The 20,698-nt window shown below is 43.3% G+C and overlaps 1 protein-coding gene across 7 annotated transcripts in view; it reads left to right on the top strand.

Moving 5' to 3' along the window:
- Positions 1-1,258: 1,258 nt before the first annotated feature.
- The window catches only part of HMGN3 (high mobility group nucleosomal binding domain 3), a 39,639-nt gene continuing 20,199 nt past the window's right edge, over positions 1,259-20,698 (top strand). For 4 of the 7 annotated variants that reach the window (XR_008314146.1, XM_053287009.1, XM_053287012.1 and 1 more), the window contains exon 1: positions 1,261-1,559. Coding sequence is in view for 6 of the 7 variants with exons in the window: in XM_053287009.1 (XP_053142984.1) it covers positions 1,545-1,559 (15 nt within the window). In the remaining variant the exon portion in view is untranslated. Of the gene's footprint in view, positions 1,560-20,698 lie in introns of all 7 variants that reach the window. The other 3 variants (XM_053287010.1, XM_053287013.1, XM_053287011.1) reach the window with 3 other exon arrangements.

The raw sequence follows: 20,698 nt of genomic DNA, 5'->3' as shown, positions 1-20,698 counted from the left end.
CCTCTTGCCTGTGGGCTCCCCAGAGGCATCTGGTGGGCCACTGTGTGAAACAGGAGGCTGGACTAGATGGGCCTTGTACCTGATCCAGCAGGGCTGTTCTTATGACTGCAAAAGATACTCCCTTAAATTTGTACAGGTCTGCAAAGGGTTTGCAAATATTGTACTTGGCAGTCCATAATACATGACTATGAGCTACGTTTAGCTTGGTGGATCTCAAATTGTGCAGGCCAAGTTTATTACTAGCCAGGTTCTTGGACCATTACTCAATTATTTATTTTACTGTCAGAGAATTAATTCCTTAAAATAGCTACTGCAATATCTCAGATATGCTGAAGATATTTAATAGAAGATAGTAGTTTCCTTTGTTTGTTTAACACAAACAAATAATATAGTAATTGGAAACTCTTCAACTGCATTCTCTGAAGATTACAATAGTGGCGCTGGCAGCAAACGGGGGGGGGGGGGGGGTAGAATGCGTCCATTGCATATTGTATTAAAAATATAGTCTGTAATGAAAAAATCAGTCTTACAGATTTATTGTGAAATACAGTCTATAGATTACAGAATAAGACATTAACACTACATAATTCATAGTACTTCTTTAAAAAGTATCATGTGCACAGATGGCACTATATAAACAAACTAATAATAATGTTAAAACATTTACCAGTTATATAATCTCTATCTCATCATAGTGGCAACAATTACTATATAGAAATGTTAGCATACTAACACAACATAATTCATAAAACGTTTATGCTATACTTACCATTTATATAACGGCTATCTCATCATAATGGCAGCAATTACTTCACAGACATGTTAGCATCCGAACACGACATAATTAACAATACTCTAATAAGATGTCTATGTCATTATATGTCATGGCCAAAATTATTACAAAGAAACTGCAGGATCCCTGCTTTGGGTGGGGGGGGGGACGTGTGTGTAGGGGAAATATTATTTTCCCTTGGGTCCTAGGTTGGCCGAGTGGATGCAAACGCCGCGGCCAGTGGAGGATTTGATGGTTTGCCAGCAGCGCCCAGCGCGCCCCTCTCCCCTTTCCCTTTGGGCAGCAGCAGCACCCAGGAAGAACGGCGTCCGCTTAATCACAGGATCCCGCCTCGCCCCAGCGTGCCCTGCATCTGAACCACAAGGACTTCCCTCCTCGTTCGTCTATTCCCTCCCGAGGGGTGGGGGCGGGGGCTACCGAATTAGGGAGCCAATCACAACCAGCCAGATTTGTGTCGTCCGTCTCCCCCCCCCCCCCCACCCCCGCCCGCTGTTTCTCCGTCTCTCTCTGTAGACGAGGTGGGCGATCGCTGGTGGCCGCGGGCGGAGGCCGCCCTTTGCTTCGGGTGTCGCCGGCGGTGGAGGGTCAACCCAGCGCTCGGCTGCTCGTGGTGCTCAACGTGGATTGTGGCGATTTCGCGAGGTGTCCGCCGTAGGAGAGATCTGCGCTTGTGCGGCGGCGACGACAGCGGCAGCAATAATAGCAGCAGCTTCTTTTTCGCTGTACTTCGGCTGCCCACGGAAGGGACATCATGCCGAAGAGAAAGGTAACGCGCTTTCCCGCGTACGTTAAGCAGGTTCCCTCATCGCCGCCGAAATCTCCAGCCCGTAGTTACATGAAGCGGGGGGGGGGACATAAATGAAGAAAGCAAAACCAAACCAAACCCCGCCTTTGCAACCCACTGATGGTCCCCACGGCTCTGATTTTATTTTGTAACCCAGTGTTTTTATTTTATCTTGGGAGGCTCAGGCCGCGAATCGTGGGTGACTTGATGTTTTCGGGGTGTGTGTGTGTTGTGTGTGTGTTTTGTTTAAACTGCCTGCCTGTTGCGAATAGGACAGTGGGCTGTTTGATATCTCCGTAGCGCTGTATTTGTGTGTTAATACGCGTTTTAATGGCATGTGTGTGTGTGAGAGAGTGAGATATGGCTGTGTGCTTGTGTTCGTTCTTTGCAGGCCCATTTTAGTTGTCCCCTTGAATCAGAGCGGAATGCCACAACTCGCTCCCCAAATACTGCAACTGCAGCTCTGCCCTCCCTCCCTCCCTCTTCCCCTTGGGAAGAGTCCGCTGCTTGCAAACTCTATCCAATAAGATCTGCAAACTGTGTGTGTGTTTATATGTAGGAAACGCGCACACCACACACAAACACTCTCTTTTCACCTTGGGGGACGGCGCCTCTGCCTTGTGCCTGCCTCCTCTCTCCCTCTTGCAGCCTCGAGGATGATGGTGGCTCCAAGGTGACATGAAGAAAACACACACAAGAGAAGAGAAAAGCCATGTTTAAGCCAAACTACACCCTTCTCCTTGCCTCCTGTGACAGACCCCGTATGTAACCAACTCCTGTGTCAATCAGGACAGGAGGCTGAATAGACAGAGCCTTGTGCAGCACAGGCTAGGAGGGGCGGGGGATCTGCTTACATACTGTGGCAACAACAACAACAGCAGCAGCAGCAGCAGAGTTTCTAAAGAGTACCAAGGGAGACCGCTGTGGACAACAGGGAGGAGCTCTGCACCCTTGAGATGGAGGGAGGAGGGGAGCCATGGAAAGAGGGAGTCGCTGCTGCCTGTGCCATCTCGGCGCCCGTCTTGGCTTGGAGAGTTTTGTGGGGGAGGGTGTATTTCCCTCCTTCCTTCTTCTGGCTGCCTTCCCTCCCCCCTGCCTCAGTGCTTCCTGCTTCTGTAGAGCTCTTGCCAGGATTTTTTGGTGTCTGCTGCCCCTTACTTTTCCTTCATACAGACATACAGATTTCTGCTCTCTCCCCTTTACACTTGGATTTGGTGGTGTACCAATAGCAAACATACACACCACCACCCCCAATCTCTCAAGGTGTTTTTCAGTTACTTTTTGGGAAGAGACCAGTGCCTAGAACCAGCAACTGAGGTTGAATGAAGTGACCAATGAGGTTTGCATCCAAAGGTTGTGATTGATTGTAGCCCAAAATGGTGACCGATGTAATTTGGGGGCTAGGAGCTCAATGGGTACATGCTGAAAAGACTGCAAGTCGCTTTTAAAACTTGGACTGATGACTTTTCAAGAATCCGAAGGAACACACTTAAATTAGAATACATAGTACTGTTGGAGAAGGACTAAAAAGAAGATGGATTTCTCTTTTATATCTCCTTAACCCTTCTGCTTCTAAGATAGGATAATTGTCAGCTATAAATATAATTATCTTTCAGTTTAATTCCCAATTTAATTCCAGCGGAACTACTTATGAGTAATTTGGTCTGGATGTCAATCGATGATAAATTATTTCACTATACAATTTTTTGGGACCCCTTTTCTGAACCTGGGCAACCACTACTGATGCTGTAATCATTAGAAACTTCTACAAACAATTCTAATTTTATATTAATGTTATAATTAGAGGGCCAACGTGGTGTAGTGGTTAGAGTGCTGCACTAGGACTGGGGAGACCCGAGTTCAAATCCCCATTCAGCCATGATACTTGCTGGGTGACTCTGGGCCAGTCACTTCTCTCTCAGCCTAACCTACTTCACAGGGTTGTTGTGAGGAGAAACCTAAGTATGCAATACACTGCTCTGGGCTCCTTGGAGGAAGAGCGGGATATAAAATGTAAATAATAATAAAATAATGTAAATAATAATATAGAAAGATCTCATAGTATCCAAAATAATACACATATATATAATACCAGTTAAGAAATTCCCAAAGAATAAAACTTCTTTATAACTATTAGTTCATTAATAGAGTTCTTATATTTGTGTTCCAAACATAATGTAAGTGCCATGGAATGAACCTGTAGAAAAGTAGCTTCCACAAAACCATGTAATATTTAAAGGGGACTGAGGTAGTATAATTATGGACTATAACATTTCAGATTGCAGGAGGGGTGATGGTGTCATATATTTGAATGTTCCTCTATGTTAAAAGCTTTTTATGATCTGGATGAGATATGATCTGGTGAGTTTTATTGCTTCTGTTTTTCACTCTGAAATGCATGAAGTAGATTGTGCTGTTTTTATGATAGTTTTATGAGATTGTTTTATCTTCTTAATTAATACTGTAGTTTTAACTTCTTTTTGTGAGTCCCCCTAGGACTGTAAGGCAAGTAATAAATTTAAAGAGAAAAATGGCATGAAAAAATAAAAATAATAAACTCTTACCCAGGTTTCCTGGCTAGGTTAAGAAGTTGAAATACTCATTTGAAGAGTAATGACCCACATGCATCGTGGCTGGGTTGAGTCTATAAGACACTATGTTTTGTGTCAGTGGGCATTTCCTGATGTGTACATTAAATTTCTCTTTTAATAGGTGAAAGAGAAAGCTAAATAATATTAGCGTGAATAGAACGCAGAAAAGCAATCTAAAAGTGCAGGCATATGGTATAGTTCTTCCAGGATCATAGTTCCTCTAGAATGTAGATGGGAAATAGCTTATTTAAAGGTTCCTGAAGCCAAAGGTATGCCTTGTGTACAGGTTCAATCCTTTGTATCTCCAGGTAAGGCTGGGAAAAGACTCCTGAATGAAACCTCGGAGAGCTGTTGCTGGTCAATGCAGACAGTACTGAGCTAGGCTGGTCTGACTTAGTATAAGGCAGTTTTATATGTTCATAACATGGCTGGGAGAAGGCTTCTGGCTTAGCCTTCATCCCGCCATATTAGTTTTGCATGTATAGGGAACTTTGAATGATGAAACCAGGAGAGCTGGTCTTGTGGTAGCAAGCATGAATTGTCCCCTTTGCTTAGCAGGGTCTGCTCTGGTTGCATTTGAATGGGAGACTGCATGTGAGCACTGTAAGATATGGGGCTGCTATAGGAAGAGCACCTGTGTGCTTGCCTGTAGAATGTTCCAGGTTCCCTCCCTGGCAGCAGGGCTGAGAGAGACTCCTGCCTGCAACCTTGGAGAATCTGCTCCCAGTCTGCCAGGCCTGCTCAACTTAGGCCCCGCCGGCTGCTTTTGAACTACAACTCCCATAATCCCCAGCCACAGTGGCCAATAGCCAGGAATTATGGGAATTGTAGGCCAACATCTGCAGGAGGGCTGAAGTTGAGCAGCCCTGGTATAGACAATACTGAGGTAGATGGACCAATGATCTGACTTGGTATATGGCAGCTTCTGATGTTCCTAAATTCACAAACAGCCAATTCTCAGAGTGCATTTTAGAGGTCATCCTGTCCCATGCAGGATTGTACCATATACTGCACTAAAGTTTAGATAGGCTCCAAAGACTAAATTCAAGTTATTACCTGTCTTGTATCAGCCTACCTCCTTGTTTCCTTTTTGGTTTTATGTGTGTGGCTAGGGTGGCATTCAGATATTAAGAAAAGTATGGAAATCTAGACTTAGGGTTTTCAGCTCTGATAGTATTTAGATGTATTTTTTGTTTTAGTCATCATGGACAGGAAGAGATAATAAGGGCAAAAGCGTTTGTTAGAGGGGTATTTGTGACTGCTAAACTAAACAAAGAGAAGGCGAAGCTCTGGGCTCTTCCAGTTAGACTTTTACATGTGTGCTTGGTTGTTGAGACGGCACATAATGCAGTGTACACAACAAAGAAAATACGTATTGAGCTAGCACTGGAAAGACTAGAGTGACAATATGATATGTAAAACCCAGGATGATAGTATTTGTTTCCCCACCTTGTTTTCCAACCCTTAATGCTCAAAATGAGAGGCCAACCTTTAGATCACTTTGAAACTGCAATATGAGTAGTATATTTGCATTGGCCATTAAGAAAATAGGAACCAGTTCTGTCACATGACAAATTGCATTCAGAATTGATAATGCTATATATTTATAATGATTTTTAACACCATCAACTCAAGTTCATATTATTTGCAGACACAATTAGCTGACAATAAATACAGAAAGAGTATGCAGCTTCTGTTGGGTCAGGTGATAGTTTTGGAAATTCTTTAAACTTTGAATCCACCTATTTTTACGCTTTTAAAGATTTGTTGTTAGAACAAAGTGCAATATTTAAAAAAACACCCTCGGTTTTGAAAACACTGTAATGATATTTTAAAGTTATCCATAAGTTTTGATAGAACATGCAAACTTAATTGTTTTCATGGTTTTCAACCTAAGAATACCAGCTCCTGCAGTGACAATAAATCTTAAGCCCCAGACCTAACCACATTTCTTGGGAATTAAGGCCCACTGATTTCAGTGGGAAATACTTATTGTTAAGCATGTTTAGAATTGTAGTAGTCTCAAGCTGCTTCTTTAGAAATCACCTACTTTGTAGTAGTGTTGTTTACCTATATTTTTCTTGCATAGTTGATTTCCCTGTTGTAACTCATATGTAGGGCTCATACGCAGGGGTCCCTCTAATTTTTTTCATCCCTGTGCAGAATGAGTTTTGTTCTGGGCATATCAAGGCAGTGTGTGTGCACCTGCATTCAGAATGGGGCCTTCCTGATTCAACCTGAGTGGGATCTAAAATGAACTGTGCAGATATCCAAAAACTTGCAAGTGCACGCACATGTGCGCACACCTTAGAGGGAACAGTGCTCATACATTGAATAGGGCTCATACATTGGATATGCTCAGTAATAATGTCAGGTATAGTAGTAATTGGATGCTCTGTTTGATTATTTTTGTGGTACAGATGCCAAGTACAGAATGCATGTTAAGAACCTGAGGGCTGATTTCCCCAGTTTGGGTCTCACCTTTGCCATCTTCATAAGTTTCCTTATGCAAGCCATTCCATCTCAGCCTCAACTACAACGTGGGAACTAATAATACTGACTTATTCTTAAAGGTAGTTGTAAGAGTTGCATCAGGTTAATATGTGTTAAGTGGTTTGCAGTGCAATACAGATACAAAGGGGGAGTATTTATAGGGGAGTAGCTCAGAGGTAGAGCATGCGCTTTCTATGTAGAAGGTCCCAGATTCACTTCCTAACATCTCCAGGTAGGGCTGGGAGAGATTCCTGTCTGAAATTTTGGAGAGCCACTGGCAATCATTGTCATTAGTACTGAGCTAGATGGACTAATGGTCTGATTTGGTATAAGGCAGCTTTCTATGTTCTTAAGACTGCTACCCTACATGTTTAAGTTACTGCTCTTCTAGCATACTGCAAGTTGGAGCTCTACCATTTTCAGTCACGGCTTTTATGTATTCTGCCAAGCAAGTAATGTCTTAAATGCACATGTACCTTCCACATTTGATGTGAGGTGTGTGTGTTTTACTTGTGTTCTGTGCAGCAACTTGTGCTATGTGATCCATTATTTTTATCTAAGGAGTGTCCCACTAAAATGAATCCGGTTTATGCCTAAGTAAATGCACCTAGAATTGCAGCCTGCATGTGCATTTAAAGTGTCACTTATTTGGCAAATTACACAAAATCCATTATAGAAAAAGAATTGAGCCCCTCATTTTGCCATGGCTGGGCAAGGTAATTGAGAGGGTGGTGGCTTCTCAGCTCCAGGCGGTCTTGGAGGAAACTGATTATCTAGACCCATTTCAAACTGGTTTTCAGGTGGGCTGTGGGGTGGAGACTGCTTTGGTCGGTGATCTCCAATTGGGAATTGGCAGGGGAAGTGTGACTCTGTTGGTCCTTTTGGATCTCTCGGCAGCTTTCGATACTGTCAACCATAGTTTCCTTCTGGAACGTCTGAGGGTGTTGGGGGTGAGAGGTACTGTTTTACAGTGGTTTCTCTCCTACCTCTCAGACAGATTCCAGATGGTGTCGATTGGAGATTGTTGCTCTTCAAAATCTGAGCTTAAGTTTGGTGTACCTCAGGGCGCCATACTTTCTCCAATGCTTTTAAACATCTACATGAAACCACTGGGAGAGATAATCAGGGGATTTGGAGCTGGGTGTTACCAGTACACTTATGACACCCAGATCTACTTCTCTATGTCAACTTCTTCAGGAGCTGGCATATCCTCCCTAAATGCCTGCCTGGAAGCAGTAATGGGCTGGATGAGGGAGAATAAACTTAAGCTGAATCCAGATAAGACGGAGGTACTTATTGTGCGGGGTCAGAACTCTAGAAACGATTTTGATCTGCCTGTTCTAGATGGGGTCACACTTCCCCAAAAGGAACAGGTTCGCAGTCTGGGAGTACTTCTGAATTTACACCTCTCCCTGGTTTCTCAGGTTGAGGCGGTGGCCAGGGGTGCTTTCTATTAGCTCCAGCTGATGCGCCAGCTGCTCCTGTTTCTCGAGATCAACGACCTCAAAACAGTGGTACATCTGTTGGTAACCTCCAGACCTTACTTCTGTAATGCGCTCTATGTGGGGCTGCCTTTGTACGTAATCCAGAAACTTCAGTTGGTTCAGAATGTGGCAGCCAGGTTGGTCTCTGGGTCATCTCGGAGAGACCATGTTACTTTTTTACTGATGGAGCTACACTGGCTGCCAATAGGTTTCCGGAAAAATGCAAAGTGCTAGTTTTAAATTATAAAGCCCTAAACGGCTTGGGCCCTGGGTATTTAAGAGAGCGTCTTCTTCATTATGAGCCCCACCGCCCATTGAGGTCATCTGAGGAGGTCTGTCTCCAGTAACCATCAACTCGTTTGGTGGCTACACAGAGACGGGTCTTCTCGGTTGCTGCCCCGAGATTGTGGAATGTACTCCCTGCTGAGATATGATCCTCCCCATCTCTGACAATTTTCAAAAAACACCTGAAAACCCAGCTTTTTGCCCAGGCTTTCTCAGCTTCCTAAATTTTTTAGGTTTTAATCTCTGGTTTATTTTTAAATTGTTAAATAGTGTTAAGTTTTTGTATATGTTTTTAACTTGTTTTATGCTATTGTTAACTGCCCAGAGACTAAAGTTGGGGGCGGTGTAAAAACTTTATAAATAAATAAATAAATTTTGTGTATTATTCCTAGAAGAGTAGCACTTTATACACAGGGTGATGTTCACAAGGCTGCAATCCTCAACATACTTACAAGAGAATAAGTTTAATTCAACTCAATGAGGCTTATTTCTAAATAAAGATGCTTATAATCATGCTGTAAGCTTGTTAAGGATTGTAGCATAACACCCCAATATTAAGTAAATATAACTTTAAAATCAGTCCCATTGAAATTAATGGGATTTATTTCAAAGCGAGGTCTGTTGAAAACAATGGGATTTCTAAGTTAATATAATCAAAATCGGGACACACAGAACTTCTAACTCTCCTACTCTTAATGGGCACTTCCAGTTTTTGGACTGAACATATTTCGTTCTTCCTTGAGATGTGGCCTCTTTGTTTTGGCTGTGTTCTGTCTGTTTACTGTCACTGAATTTCCCTTAAAAGCAAAACAAAAAGCCCTAAAAGAAACCCCTCATCTGAATAGTGGGGTCAAGCTGACCTGGAGAAGTTAGGGGTATATATAGTTTTAAAATTTCAATCTCTTCTAATTCCATACTGCTCAGTGTTGATGTTGTTAATTGTCCTTTGGTATTTTGTCCCCCCATGTGTAAACTTTTGTACATTGAAGATGTTGGGGTCATGTTGTGCCTTGAAACTGATCAGCATCTGTTCTTCAGTTATGTTTGTATTAAAAAAAAAAAAATTAATGGACACCATTATTTTTACTTCTATTTTATTTCTGTGCTGCCAAAGCGTTGATTTTTGTCTTGGTACCTGGTATTGTGCTCAAGACAACCAACCAACCTCCAAGCTTGCTGTTTGTATGACTTCCTATGGGTTAATGGGGATCTAAGGAAGATCCACATTGTTGGGAATTTCCTTAGATCCCAAAAGTGCATTAATAAAGTATACAGTAATCCCTCGACCTACAAACTACTCAACTTACGTTGTTTTCGAGTTACGAGCGACAAAAAGACCGGAAGTAGTTGCTTACCGGAAGTAGTTGCTTACTCGACCTACGAATGTTTAGATGCGGCTTCCTCAAATTACGAGTGCTTTGAGACTTCCGTGGTGCGCTCCTCGACTTACAAAAATGTCAACCTCTGAACGTGCGTTCGGAATGGATTATTTACGTAAGTCGAGGGACCACTGTACTTTGTATTTAAGTGATCACCAACACAATTTTGTTAAGTGGTAAAGATGAACTGTCCATAAGTTGAACTTCCTAGTGTCAGACCAAAAAGAGCTCTTTGCAACCCCTTTCAGTATCTTTGGAGACTTAGGAGCAAACAGAATTTGAAGGAGATTGTGCCTAGCTCAGAATATGACAGATGGAATGGTAAAGACAGGTTGTGTAACACACCTTAATGTTTGGCTTTTTATTTATTTATTTACCTACCTACCTACCCAGCTACCGCGTTTTACAATCGCGGTTCACAATCTAAAGATACAACAATTAAAACATTTTTGCATACATGTAGTCATATGATCAGAATAAAAACAAATGTTATACTATTATTGTTACATATATTATTACATATATTATTATTACATATATTTTATGGTCAGAAAAAAAGCATCCTGTTTTGTTGGCTTTATTTCAAGTGATGAGAGAAGAGATTTTAGCATCAGACTTGCTACTTTGGATTTCTATTAATTGATAGATATGGATGTAAGACACAGTCTGCACATGCATACACACAAAATGCAGTCCAAAACATGCTTATTTAGAGAAGTAAATCTCATTGAGCATTTGGCATACTTCTGTGTAACTCTGCATAGTATTGCAGTATATGCCTGCTAAGTTTCCATTAACTTCCCTGCAGATATGCAAGGTTAAGTGGATGATGACTAGTAGCCAGAGCCTCAGCAGCTATAAGCAATGTGGAAAGTAGATCCTCCTTATCCCTTTCATATGGCCATGGATACAGCAGCAGGACAAGGGTATGGCATCCATAATCACTTCCAAACTGAAGGTTTGTCTGGGAGCTTTGTGCAGTGCTGTCTTTCTGCTGATGGAACTTTGAAAGCCTGTTTCGGCTAGTAATGGGGAGGTGGTAGAAATTTTTACAATAGATGTAATTCTTTCTCCTTATGGTTTTTGTTTGTTTGTTTGTTTGTTTGTTTGTTTAGTTTTTTGGTAATTATCCTTATTGATACAATTTTTAGCAAAATTTATTTGAGTTCTTGGAAAACTTTGCAATCAACTCTGTCTTTCCCTGTTATTCCCTGTTATTCTTTCCTCCAAGTTACCTTAGAAGAAGAAAGGCAGAATCAGTGGACAACATCCAGACTAAGTTAGTCATGACTAAAGTTGTGCCGTTGAGTTGGGGTTGACTTCTGGTGACCCCAGAGCCATGTGGTTGTCTTTGGTAGAATACAGGAGGAGTTTACCATTGCCATCTCCTGCGCAGTATGAGATGATGCCTTTCAGCATCTTCTTATATCACTGCTGCCTGATAGAGGAGTTTCCCATAGTCTGGGAAACACACCAACAGGGATTTGAACTGGCAACCTCTTGCTCACTAGGCAAGTTATTTCCCTGCTGTGCCGTTAGGTGGCTTATGACTGAGTCCCACTGAAATTGGTCATGGCTATTTTGTCCCATTTCTTTCAATGGTGTTTAGTCATTATTAATGCCCAGTGAAGCAAAGTGAAGTCCAAAATCAGGTTAGCAGTGGGTAGGGTGATTAGTCTGTGAAAAAAAGGTTGAAGCTGGCCAAGCATATGGAGATAGATAGATAGGCCGGAGTGGCGTCCTGCCAATGGATAGTCTGTACACAACTTCCCAGTTCTGAAAACCCAACCCCAAGCTGCTTCCTTTTTGCATCTACCAGGAGATAACTGGCACTGTTACTGTTCCCTCATCTGTTATGCTGCACGTGTGGAGCTACAAGGAGTAAAGAACATATGTGGGGGCTCCCTTGGGCAGTGTTGCTTGAGCCAGAATCAGCTGACCTCATGACAACATAAGAAGAGCCTTGCTAGATCAGACCAAGGTTACAGCATTGGTTAGCCAGATGTCTTTAGGAAGGCTGTAAGCTGAAGTGAAATGGGCGGTTGTCTTGTTCTAGAATTTCAGTTATAAAATAGGTATTTCGTGTTTGTATTTATGTTTGTGGTAAGGTATAAAGTTATACTGGAGGTTTTGTGCTGAATGAAGTAGAGGCAACAAAAGCACCATGGTGATTGGGTGGTGGGGATTCCATATGCTAATTAGGAGGGAAAATCTGGGACCATTAAGTCAATTGGAATGAAACTGTTATCAGTTGGAATATGTGTTTTATGTAGCTCTGTAAAGGAAGGAGTGTTACATTTATTGCGAACAAGAATAAATCCTTGGTTGCTTTCAGTGTTCTCTCTACTTTTTTTCATCTGTGTGTTGAATGAGTTTTGTAATGAGTGGCAGTATCAAGGCAGTGTGTGCACATGTGCATTCAGAATGGGGTCTTCTTCATTCAACCTGAGAGGCATCTAAAATTAACTGAGCGGGCATCAAAAAACTTGTGAGCGCATGTACATGCACACACCTTAGAGGGGAACACTGGTTGCTTTCTATTGTGTGTAGTACCTTTTATTGGCAATTCAAATGTAAAGATATTTTCCAGCTAGAAATGTTTTAAAACCTTGTGGTGAGGCATCACACAAGCCTCCCTCATTGTTTGTCTTCTGCTCTTCTATTTATTCACTTTATATGATAAGTATTGTTATTTCATGGGGTATGATTGAGGGAAAAGCTATAGCTTAGATGTAAAGCATATGCTTTCCATACAGGCGGTCTCAGGTTCAGTCTGTAGCACCTTCTGGTAGAGCAGGGAAAGAGCTCTACCAGAAACCCTGGAGAGCTGCTGCTAATCAATGGATGACATCCAGCCTAGGAGCCCTTCTCACAATCGAGTGAGAGTGTTTGAGGGCAGGTGGTGAAGACGGCAGCAGAAGCTTGCCTTCCCCGCAGACTATCTATGTGAAGTTGTTGGGCACTTGAATCATGCGTCAAGACAGTCCGTGGCTGCCATGGGCAGTGCGGGGGTCGGAAGCATCGTCCCAGCCCCCGTAAACTCCATAATGTACTGTGCAAGTGCACGGTGCATTGTGGAGATTCTCCCAGTGGTGGTCGAGTACCCATCAGTGTTTCAGCATTGACTGAAGGCTGCTGGCGCTGACACATGGCCAGTTAAATGGGGTTATGGGAGTGTTTGCTCCATTAACCTCGTTTAACAACCTGGCTTGTCAGCCAGGTTTGCTGCCAAGGCACCACCGGGAACTGGCAGTTCCTGCAGGCAGCCAAGCCTGGACTTAGCTGCCCTAGTCTGGTCTTGGCTGCTCATGAGAACACCATAAACAAAACAGGGAATGGACCTGAACCAAAAGGTAACTGGAGTAATCTTGTTGTTCCCGGTATACTAAAGTCCTTGTAATTCCTTGTTACATCAGACACGTTTATCCTTTGGTGCTCCTCAGTGACTATATATTTATATCTTAGACATACCCGTGGCTAATCCCATGTGTGGCAGCTCTCGTGAGAGTTCGTGAGCAGCTGCTGATTAGCCATGGGGATGGGGGAGAAAAGCGGGTGGGTGGGAAGAAGCCGGCTGGCAGGGAAAGGAAGGAGCAGGGGTGGGGGGAGGATGAAGCTGGCTTGCCAGCAGGCAAGGGAAGAAGCGGGCAGGTGGGGGAGGGGAAGAGAAATCAACAGCGGGCGGGCAAATGGCAGCAGGTGGTGGTAGTGAGATGGTGGCGGGCGGGCGGCTAGAGGCGCAGGAGCACCATGGGAGGGAGATTATGGCGGTGGGCAGAGGAGAGGGAGGAACAGCTTCCCTCTCCAGGCTGCCTGCTGGCCAAAAGTCAGAAGCACCCGGCGGGGGGCAGAGAAGGGGAAGCGGCAGCCGGCTGCAGAGGGAAAGTGGCAGCCAGGCTGGCCAGCCACAGAGGTAAAATAAACTGGGGCGGGGGGGGGAGAATGAACTGGTGGGGGGCAAGAATGAAATGGAGCTGAAGTGGGGAGACAGGGAGAACGAGGGGCGCAGATTATCTGCACCAGGTCAGCTAGTTTCCATATATTCTTACGAGGACAAAGCACTCCCAAACTCTATGAATAAAATAGCCCAACTCTGTAAAGATTACTTGCATCCCCTGTTATACTCCTTTACTCCTCACCTTATGAGATAAAAAGGGGCACAAGCTTACCCTTCTACTCCAAAGGAATTAATTTCCTTAATTTAGGACCATATTATTGTTGTTCCTGCTAGTGAGAACAGCCTCTATGTTATTCTATAGTGCTATTCAGGAGTTTACTCTAAAGGACTACTCACTGTATTTTCCTGAATCCAAGACTAAATTTTCCCCAAGTTCTTTTGTTAGAAATTGGGGAGTTGTCTTAAATTAAGAGTCCTCTTCCTTTCAGGTAAATACAGGTTGTTGAGAATTGAGGTGTGTGTATACCTTACTCTTAAGAGCCCCCCCCACCCCACTCCAACAATTTACTTACTTCCCCTGGTTTGCTGTACCACCTCCTTCTATTAAGAGGACTGTTAAGAGGACTTGTGTCACCTGTAAAGTCAAGGCCCCCTGACTTATCCCGCCCTTGGCTGTCTGGGGGATAACGTGTTCAAGTGGTAGGCAAGTGGCAGAGAGTTTCCCCCTCAAAGCACTTACACAGCACCAACACACTCAATTTAACAATTAAAATCTTCTTGTTTATTGGACACTAAACAGGAACAGGGAATTCAGGGAATAAGAGGAAAAATGATAGGCAAAGAAAATACAAATAAAATGGTTACATCTATCTCCTAATACTGACTCTAAGCTAGAGATCTTTCTCACAAAAATTTTGTTTCATCATCTCAGACTTGGTATTCTTCCACAGGAGATTGTGTTCTCCATCCCCTTCTGTCAGGTCACTCACACAACCAATAGGGAGTGAAGATTTCATAATAGCTCCTCCCTCTGGGTGCTTGCTAAATGTCAATCATAGTTGTTACATTTCCCCAGTTTTGAAGGGAAACTGAAATTAACTCTTCAATGGGAAACCAGAAGCCTCATCTTCACACAGGTATAACCTGTATTTAACTGAAATTGCCATTGAGCAATTTAGTCAGGATGTCAACAATATTGTTTAATATTGGATCAGTGAACTAACTGATCTTTTTAAACCCAAAGCTGTTCTTTCTGTTCAAAGCTGTTCAACCCAGTGTAAGACAGGTTCATATTTGTATATGTATGTCTATTATTGTAATGATGGGAACAAAATATTTATAGGATAATGTTAATGGTACTGCTTCTGGGGGAATTGGCAAACACCCCCTGTGTTTGGCTTGTGTGGGGAACTAGCAAGTTTAGATGGAGTAGTCCACTTTCAGAATAGATTTGTGCAAAGTCTTAGAAATGACTGACAGAGAGCTGAAGTACAATCAAGAATCAGGTTTATTTTAGGGTTTCAGAGTACAAGAAAGAAATATTGATTAGCAAGCAACACAAAATATTGTTTAGCAAGCAACACAAAGGCTCTACCTGGGGTTGCCTTTGAAGATGACTCGGAAGCTTCAGCTGGCTCAAAATGCTGTTGCCCTGCTGCTTATGGGCAGCAGAAAATATTGTCATGATTCACATTTGCTGAGGTCGCTAAATTGGCTGCCAGTTCACTTCCGGGTCCAATTCAAAGTGCTGGTTATCACCTATAAAACCCTTCAGGGTTTGGTGCCTGTGTACCTTCAGGACCGCCTCTCCTGTCCACCTTCAACCCGCCCTGTGAGGTCATCTCAGGTGGGCCTTCCCAGAGTTCTGGGCCCAGGGAATTTTTGCCAGGCTTTTAGGTTTTTGTGTGGGTGGTCCCCCCCCTTTCATCATTGTTGTTTTTAATTTATGTAAACTGCCTTGAGTCTTAAGGAAGTCAGGCAGTCAATGAATTTGATAAATAAATAAATAAATAAATATTAATTGGCACAACTAAACAGGCTGATAATATTACTAGTACTAAATTGAAGCTCACGAAGAAGCATTTTGGCTTGAGATCCGAATTAAATCTACTCAAGGCTGATCAGAGGAATTGTCTTAGAGAACAGCTTTGGGTTTAAAGAGAGCAGAAGAAGAGGGGAACCAGAAGCTTTAGAGCAGAGATTAGTAATACCTCAGTCCATCCGGTGGGGTGTGTGGACCCTTGTAGCTCTACCAATGTTGAGGGACTCTTTCCTCTGAAACAGGTGGGAAGGCAGAAAGCAGGAGCGGGGTTCCAAGTGCCACATGAAGGTCAAAGAATCAGGAAAAACCCAAAGAGGGTCTGATCTTGGGAGGCCAGTATCTGGATGCAACCAAGCGCACTGCACATATTGGGCTTTGAAGCAGGGCCAATCTGAAGACTACAAGCGGGACAGGCATGAGAGTCTAGGCACAGGAAGATAGTGTAGCTAATGCCTAAATGTATGGACACGCAATGGGTGAATCCTAGGAAGAGACACACAGTTTGGTGGTCTCAAGGGCTGAAATAGTCAGAATTTTGCGCTTAGGTGGAATGCTGACCACACCTTTCCCATGCTGCTTGCCAAGTGATATACCCTATAAGTTGGCTCATGTAAACTGAATGGTGAACCGACCATTGTGTGGATCCAGAAAAACAAAATGGAAGCTACAAGCTGGTAGCTCCAAAACAGGTGTAGGAGTGCTCCTGGGAGCCTCCAAACAGGCTATCTTGGTAACAATAACTATATGGTTACAGCATTGTGCATGATAATTTCCTCCACACACTACTTACAGCACTATAATGAAAACTCCCATAATATTTTATCTTCAAAAGGGACTGTATGTTTGTGATAGTAACATCTAAACATGCTAGACACAAGAACAAATGCCAAGTTTAGAGGAATAAACAGCAGTTTGTGCCTGTCAAGGACATTTAGCTGTGTTGATAGGTAGGAGTGAGAAAACGTTTTTTTCTGGAGAGGACTGATCTACCAATTGGGGTTGGCGTTTAGACCAGCCCTGTGCTCTGGACTTAGTAAATCAGCCCGCCTTGGAGGACTGGTCTACCCGGGCAGACCAGTCCTCTGAGGCGGGCAGACACGCCAAGTTCAGAGCAGAGGGCAGGTCTACCTGTCAACCCCAATTGGTAGACCAGCTCTCCCCAGAAAAACTTTTCAAAATGGTGGTCAAATCACTTGAATCAGGGGTGATTATCTTCAACCACAAACTGGGCCCTCTGTTTTGAGGGTGATTTGATTTGGAATTGAATCAATGAATTATATGTGATTTGACCTGAATCAATTCGAGGTTGAATTGAATTTCACACCCCTATTGATAGGCAGCTTAAATGGCAGTGTCCTGGCTTTGATGGACAGTGTCCAGTTGTAGGTTCAGGTATGTTGATGCTCTCTGCTCTGGAAGATTATACAGGTCAGTGTGTGTGTGTTTGTACTCCTGCCTTGGTAGAGGAAATCTGAATAGAATACCTCCATATCCTGTCCCACTCTGAAATCTGATGTCAAGGGCAGGCTAGCTGTCAGATTTTGCAGGTCAGTAAACCAGCACAGATATTTGAAGTGCTTCATCATATACTTAAATGTACAATACTGTTAGCAAGTCATCGATTCTCAGTTTTAAAATAAGCAGGTGTCTGTAATCCATTGATAAACAGTTATTGTGGAGACTGAGGTCTCAGGGAGGAGATTAAAAATAGGAGATCAGTAATTCAATGAAAGAGGATATTATTAGACTGTTCTCACAATCAGGCTAGGGCAACCCAGCCTGTGTTATGTTGCTATTGTGCAGCGCAGATCTTGATGCTGCCCACATGCCTAATCCCACATTTAAGCCTGGTACCGGGATCACCCAGAGAGCCCATCTCATGGGGGTATCCACCAATGCACTGCACTTGTCACACAGTGCATTTGGCATCTCCAGAAGCCAGGATGCATTGTCCTGGCCCCGGAGGTCCACACTGCTTGGAGCAGTGCAGATCATCTGGGAGGTCAAGTCATGGTCCCATCAGCAGTCTGCTAGTCATCTGGGGGAAAGGTAAGACTCCCCCCGCTGACCTCCTGGAGGGGGGAATAGCCTCTCTATCTGCTCATGATGATCAATTAAGTTGATCATGTTTATATAGGAGGACCTTGGTATTTGCAGGGGTTCCATTCCCGGCTAATACCGTGGATTATACCACAAATACCAGGTTGTTAAGTCTATGGCATCACGGGGTTAGGTTCCCGATGCCTGAAAAAACCCACTGAAAAAGCCCCAATGAGCCCCTGCAAATTGGCAAAATAAAGGGAAATGAAGTGCTCTACCATGCCCAAAGATGCCACCCCAAGGCACAAAGTCCCAATTTTTCCCACAAAAAAATTGTTGTGGGGGGTGGAATGCCATTTTAAAATGGAAAAAAGCCATAAAGTGGCTCCTGCACTCAAAATGACTGCTCGAAATGACCTCCGAGGTCATTTCCGTCCACCCTCCACTTGCGGATACATGAGGCCAACCCTTCCCATCTCCTGTGTATACCGAAGTTGGATGCCAATTACCCGATCGCGGATACGTGACGCTATGGATAACGACTCCCTGTGTAACAAGGTCCTCCTGTATCCCTAGCCCAATGTGTATAGATGTAACATTCATTGATTGCTTGTAATTGGCATGTCTGGTGATTTACATTCTGACTCAACTTATGGTTACCTAGGTATAAGCCTTAACAATTCCTTACAGAGTGTAGAAAGTCATTAATTACAATGGGTTGTTCTTTACCACTTGCTTCAATAAACAGGATTGTTCTCAGGTAAATGGTTCAAGTGAGCAAGAAGCAAGCCCTGCTTCCTTACCCACCATGCAGTGGAAGCAGGATCTCCAGTTCCTTTCCTGCCTTGCCCCTTAGTTGACATATCTAGTGATTTACATTCTGACTCAGGAGAATGTATCTAGGAGCCAGCCCAAAAATTTAGGAGCAAGGCAATGGACACTTGATAAAATTAATACTGGACTTGGTGATGGACACTGTGGAGGGGGAGGGTAAATGGACTTCTCTTTATCCCCTTTACAAGTAACATACTAAGAGCAGAAACAGGGCTGCCTGGGGCAAGTAATGATTGTATTACATAACACTACCTATGAATACCCTAGTCTAGGTACCAGAGTTAAATCTCAAGGGCACCATGGCTTCCTGGTGCCTGGGATTTATCAAGCTGTACATAGACTATGGAGACTGGATATTTAGGTGCTGCATTTGCCGCATTTGGAGGGTCAGTGAATGCAGTTTAGGGGTCAGTGAATTCAGGGAAGCTGCTCCCACTGCAACACACACATGTGCAGTAGACCCAGGTACATAATCCAGCTGATTTACCAGCCATATCTTTGTTTGCAGCTTATACCTATTGAGATTTCTAGGGCTAGAACTGAGCAAGGAAGAATCAGGTAGACTTGTAGAGGGGCCTCCTTGGCAAGATAGATAGCCCTGCAAGATAGATAGATAGATAATTTTTGCTTCATAAATATATCTTTTATTTAGTGTGCTTTTTAATGTGGCAAAACACATTTCTTTGTGTTTGTCTCTGTTTGTAAGTGGCAATACTTAAATTTCATAAGTGTGACAGCTTCATACTTTGAGATAGCTGTGAACAAGAACTTTGTAGGATCTTTGTTGTCCAAACTGAGCTCTTGGGTGCTTAAGGCAACAGTCCTTCCTTACACAAGCTCAGTGGAATTTTCTTCTGAGAAAAGTCCAGTCCTCTGAGAGAGGATTGGACTGTGAGTGTAGTAAATATTAGTGTGTTTCATTCTCACGTCAAGGTGTGTCACTTCATGATGCTGACATTACCCTCTCAAAGATTAGGAAATGATATATTCTTCTTCCTATACTGATCTTTTTAAAAAATCATATTTTCTTCTATTATATTCATTAGTTAATGAAACCTCTGAATGTTTTAATACATTTTGATGCTGTTGTCATGCACACCAGGCTATGGAAGCCCATCTTCCATAGGCTGTGCTTGAGAACCGCTGCATTTGGACTCAATCCCAGCAGGGAAGCACCACCTAGCCCTGCTTTGTAGCCTGGCTGTTAGCCGAGGTTAAGGGAGCGAGTGCTCCTTGAACCCGGGCTATGGGCTTGTGTGTTTGCTAGGGCTATGTTTAGCCCCAGTGGACACAGAGATGGGTGCCTAGAGCATCCATCTCCTGAGAGAATCCCTCAGTGAATTGTGTGTGTTGTGCGGTGCCTTGTGGGATCTCCTGAGGCTGGGATACATTGTCCTGTCCTCCGAAGCTCCGTGCTGCAGGCCCTCAGCATGGATCATCTGAGAGTGCACTCCACATTCCCAGAAACAGGCAGCTTTCCCCACACCCACCCACCCACCGTGCTGCCTGCCCGGTTGTGTGAATGACCTCTGTATGTCTTCACATAGATCATGACCTAATACACTGAAGCTGTTAAATTAGGGCAAAATGTGAACAGACCCAATCTAGTGAACTTTGCCCACATACTCTCTGTTTTCATTTACCCTATTTACCTGAATCCAAGACCAGTCTCCCCCCGCCCCACCATTTTTTTGATGTTAGAAATTGGGGGGTCATCTTAAATTCGGAGTTCTCTTTCTTTCAGGTAAATACAGGTATAATCTGTATTTAGCCTGTATTTTTAAAGGGAGTAGTCTTAAATTCAGAACCATCTTCTGTTGAGGTAAATACAGTATATTTTTTGAATTGATCAGCAGCCTCTCATACCACATAAGAAGCACTTTTGAAACTCTGGGTCCAGTACAGTTATTCTTGACTAAGTTGGTGGAAACTAATTAAAGTTTCATTGCTCTCAACAAGACTTCAGTCACAACTAACTTTAGGTGGGAGTTTTAGAAGCAGTTTGCAATGTGGTATGGGTGGCCTCTGTTCAAAGGGGGGGAAAGAATGTTTTCTTGAGCTTATACAAACATTTAG

Source organism: Hemicordylus capensis, chromosome 1 (genome assembly GCF_027244095.1).
Source record: "Hemicordylus capensis ecotype Gifberg chromosome 1, rHemCap1.1.pri, whole genome shotgun sequence".
Lineage (NCBI taxonomy): Eukaryota > Metazoa > Chordata > Lepidosauria > Squamata > Cordylidae > Hemicordylus > Hemicordylus capensis.
This window is presented reverse-complemented; position numbering and strand designations above follow the sequence as displayed.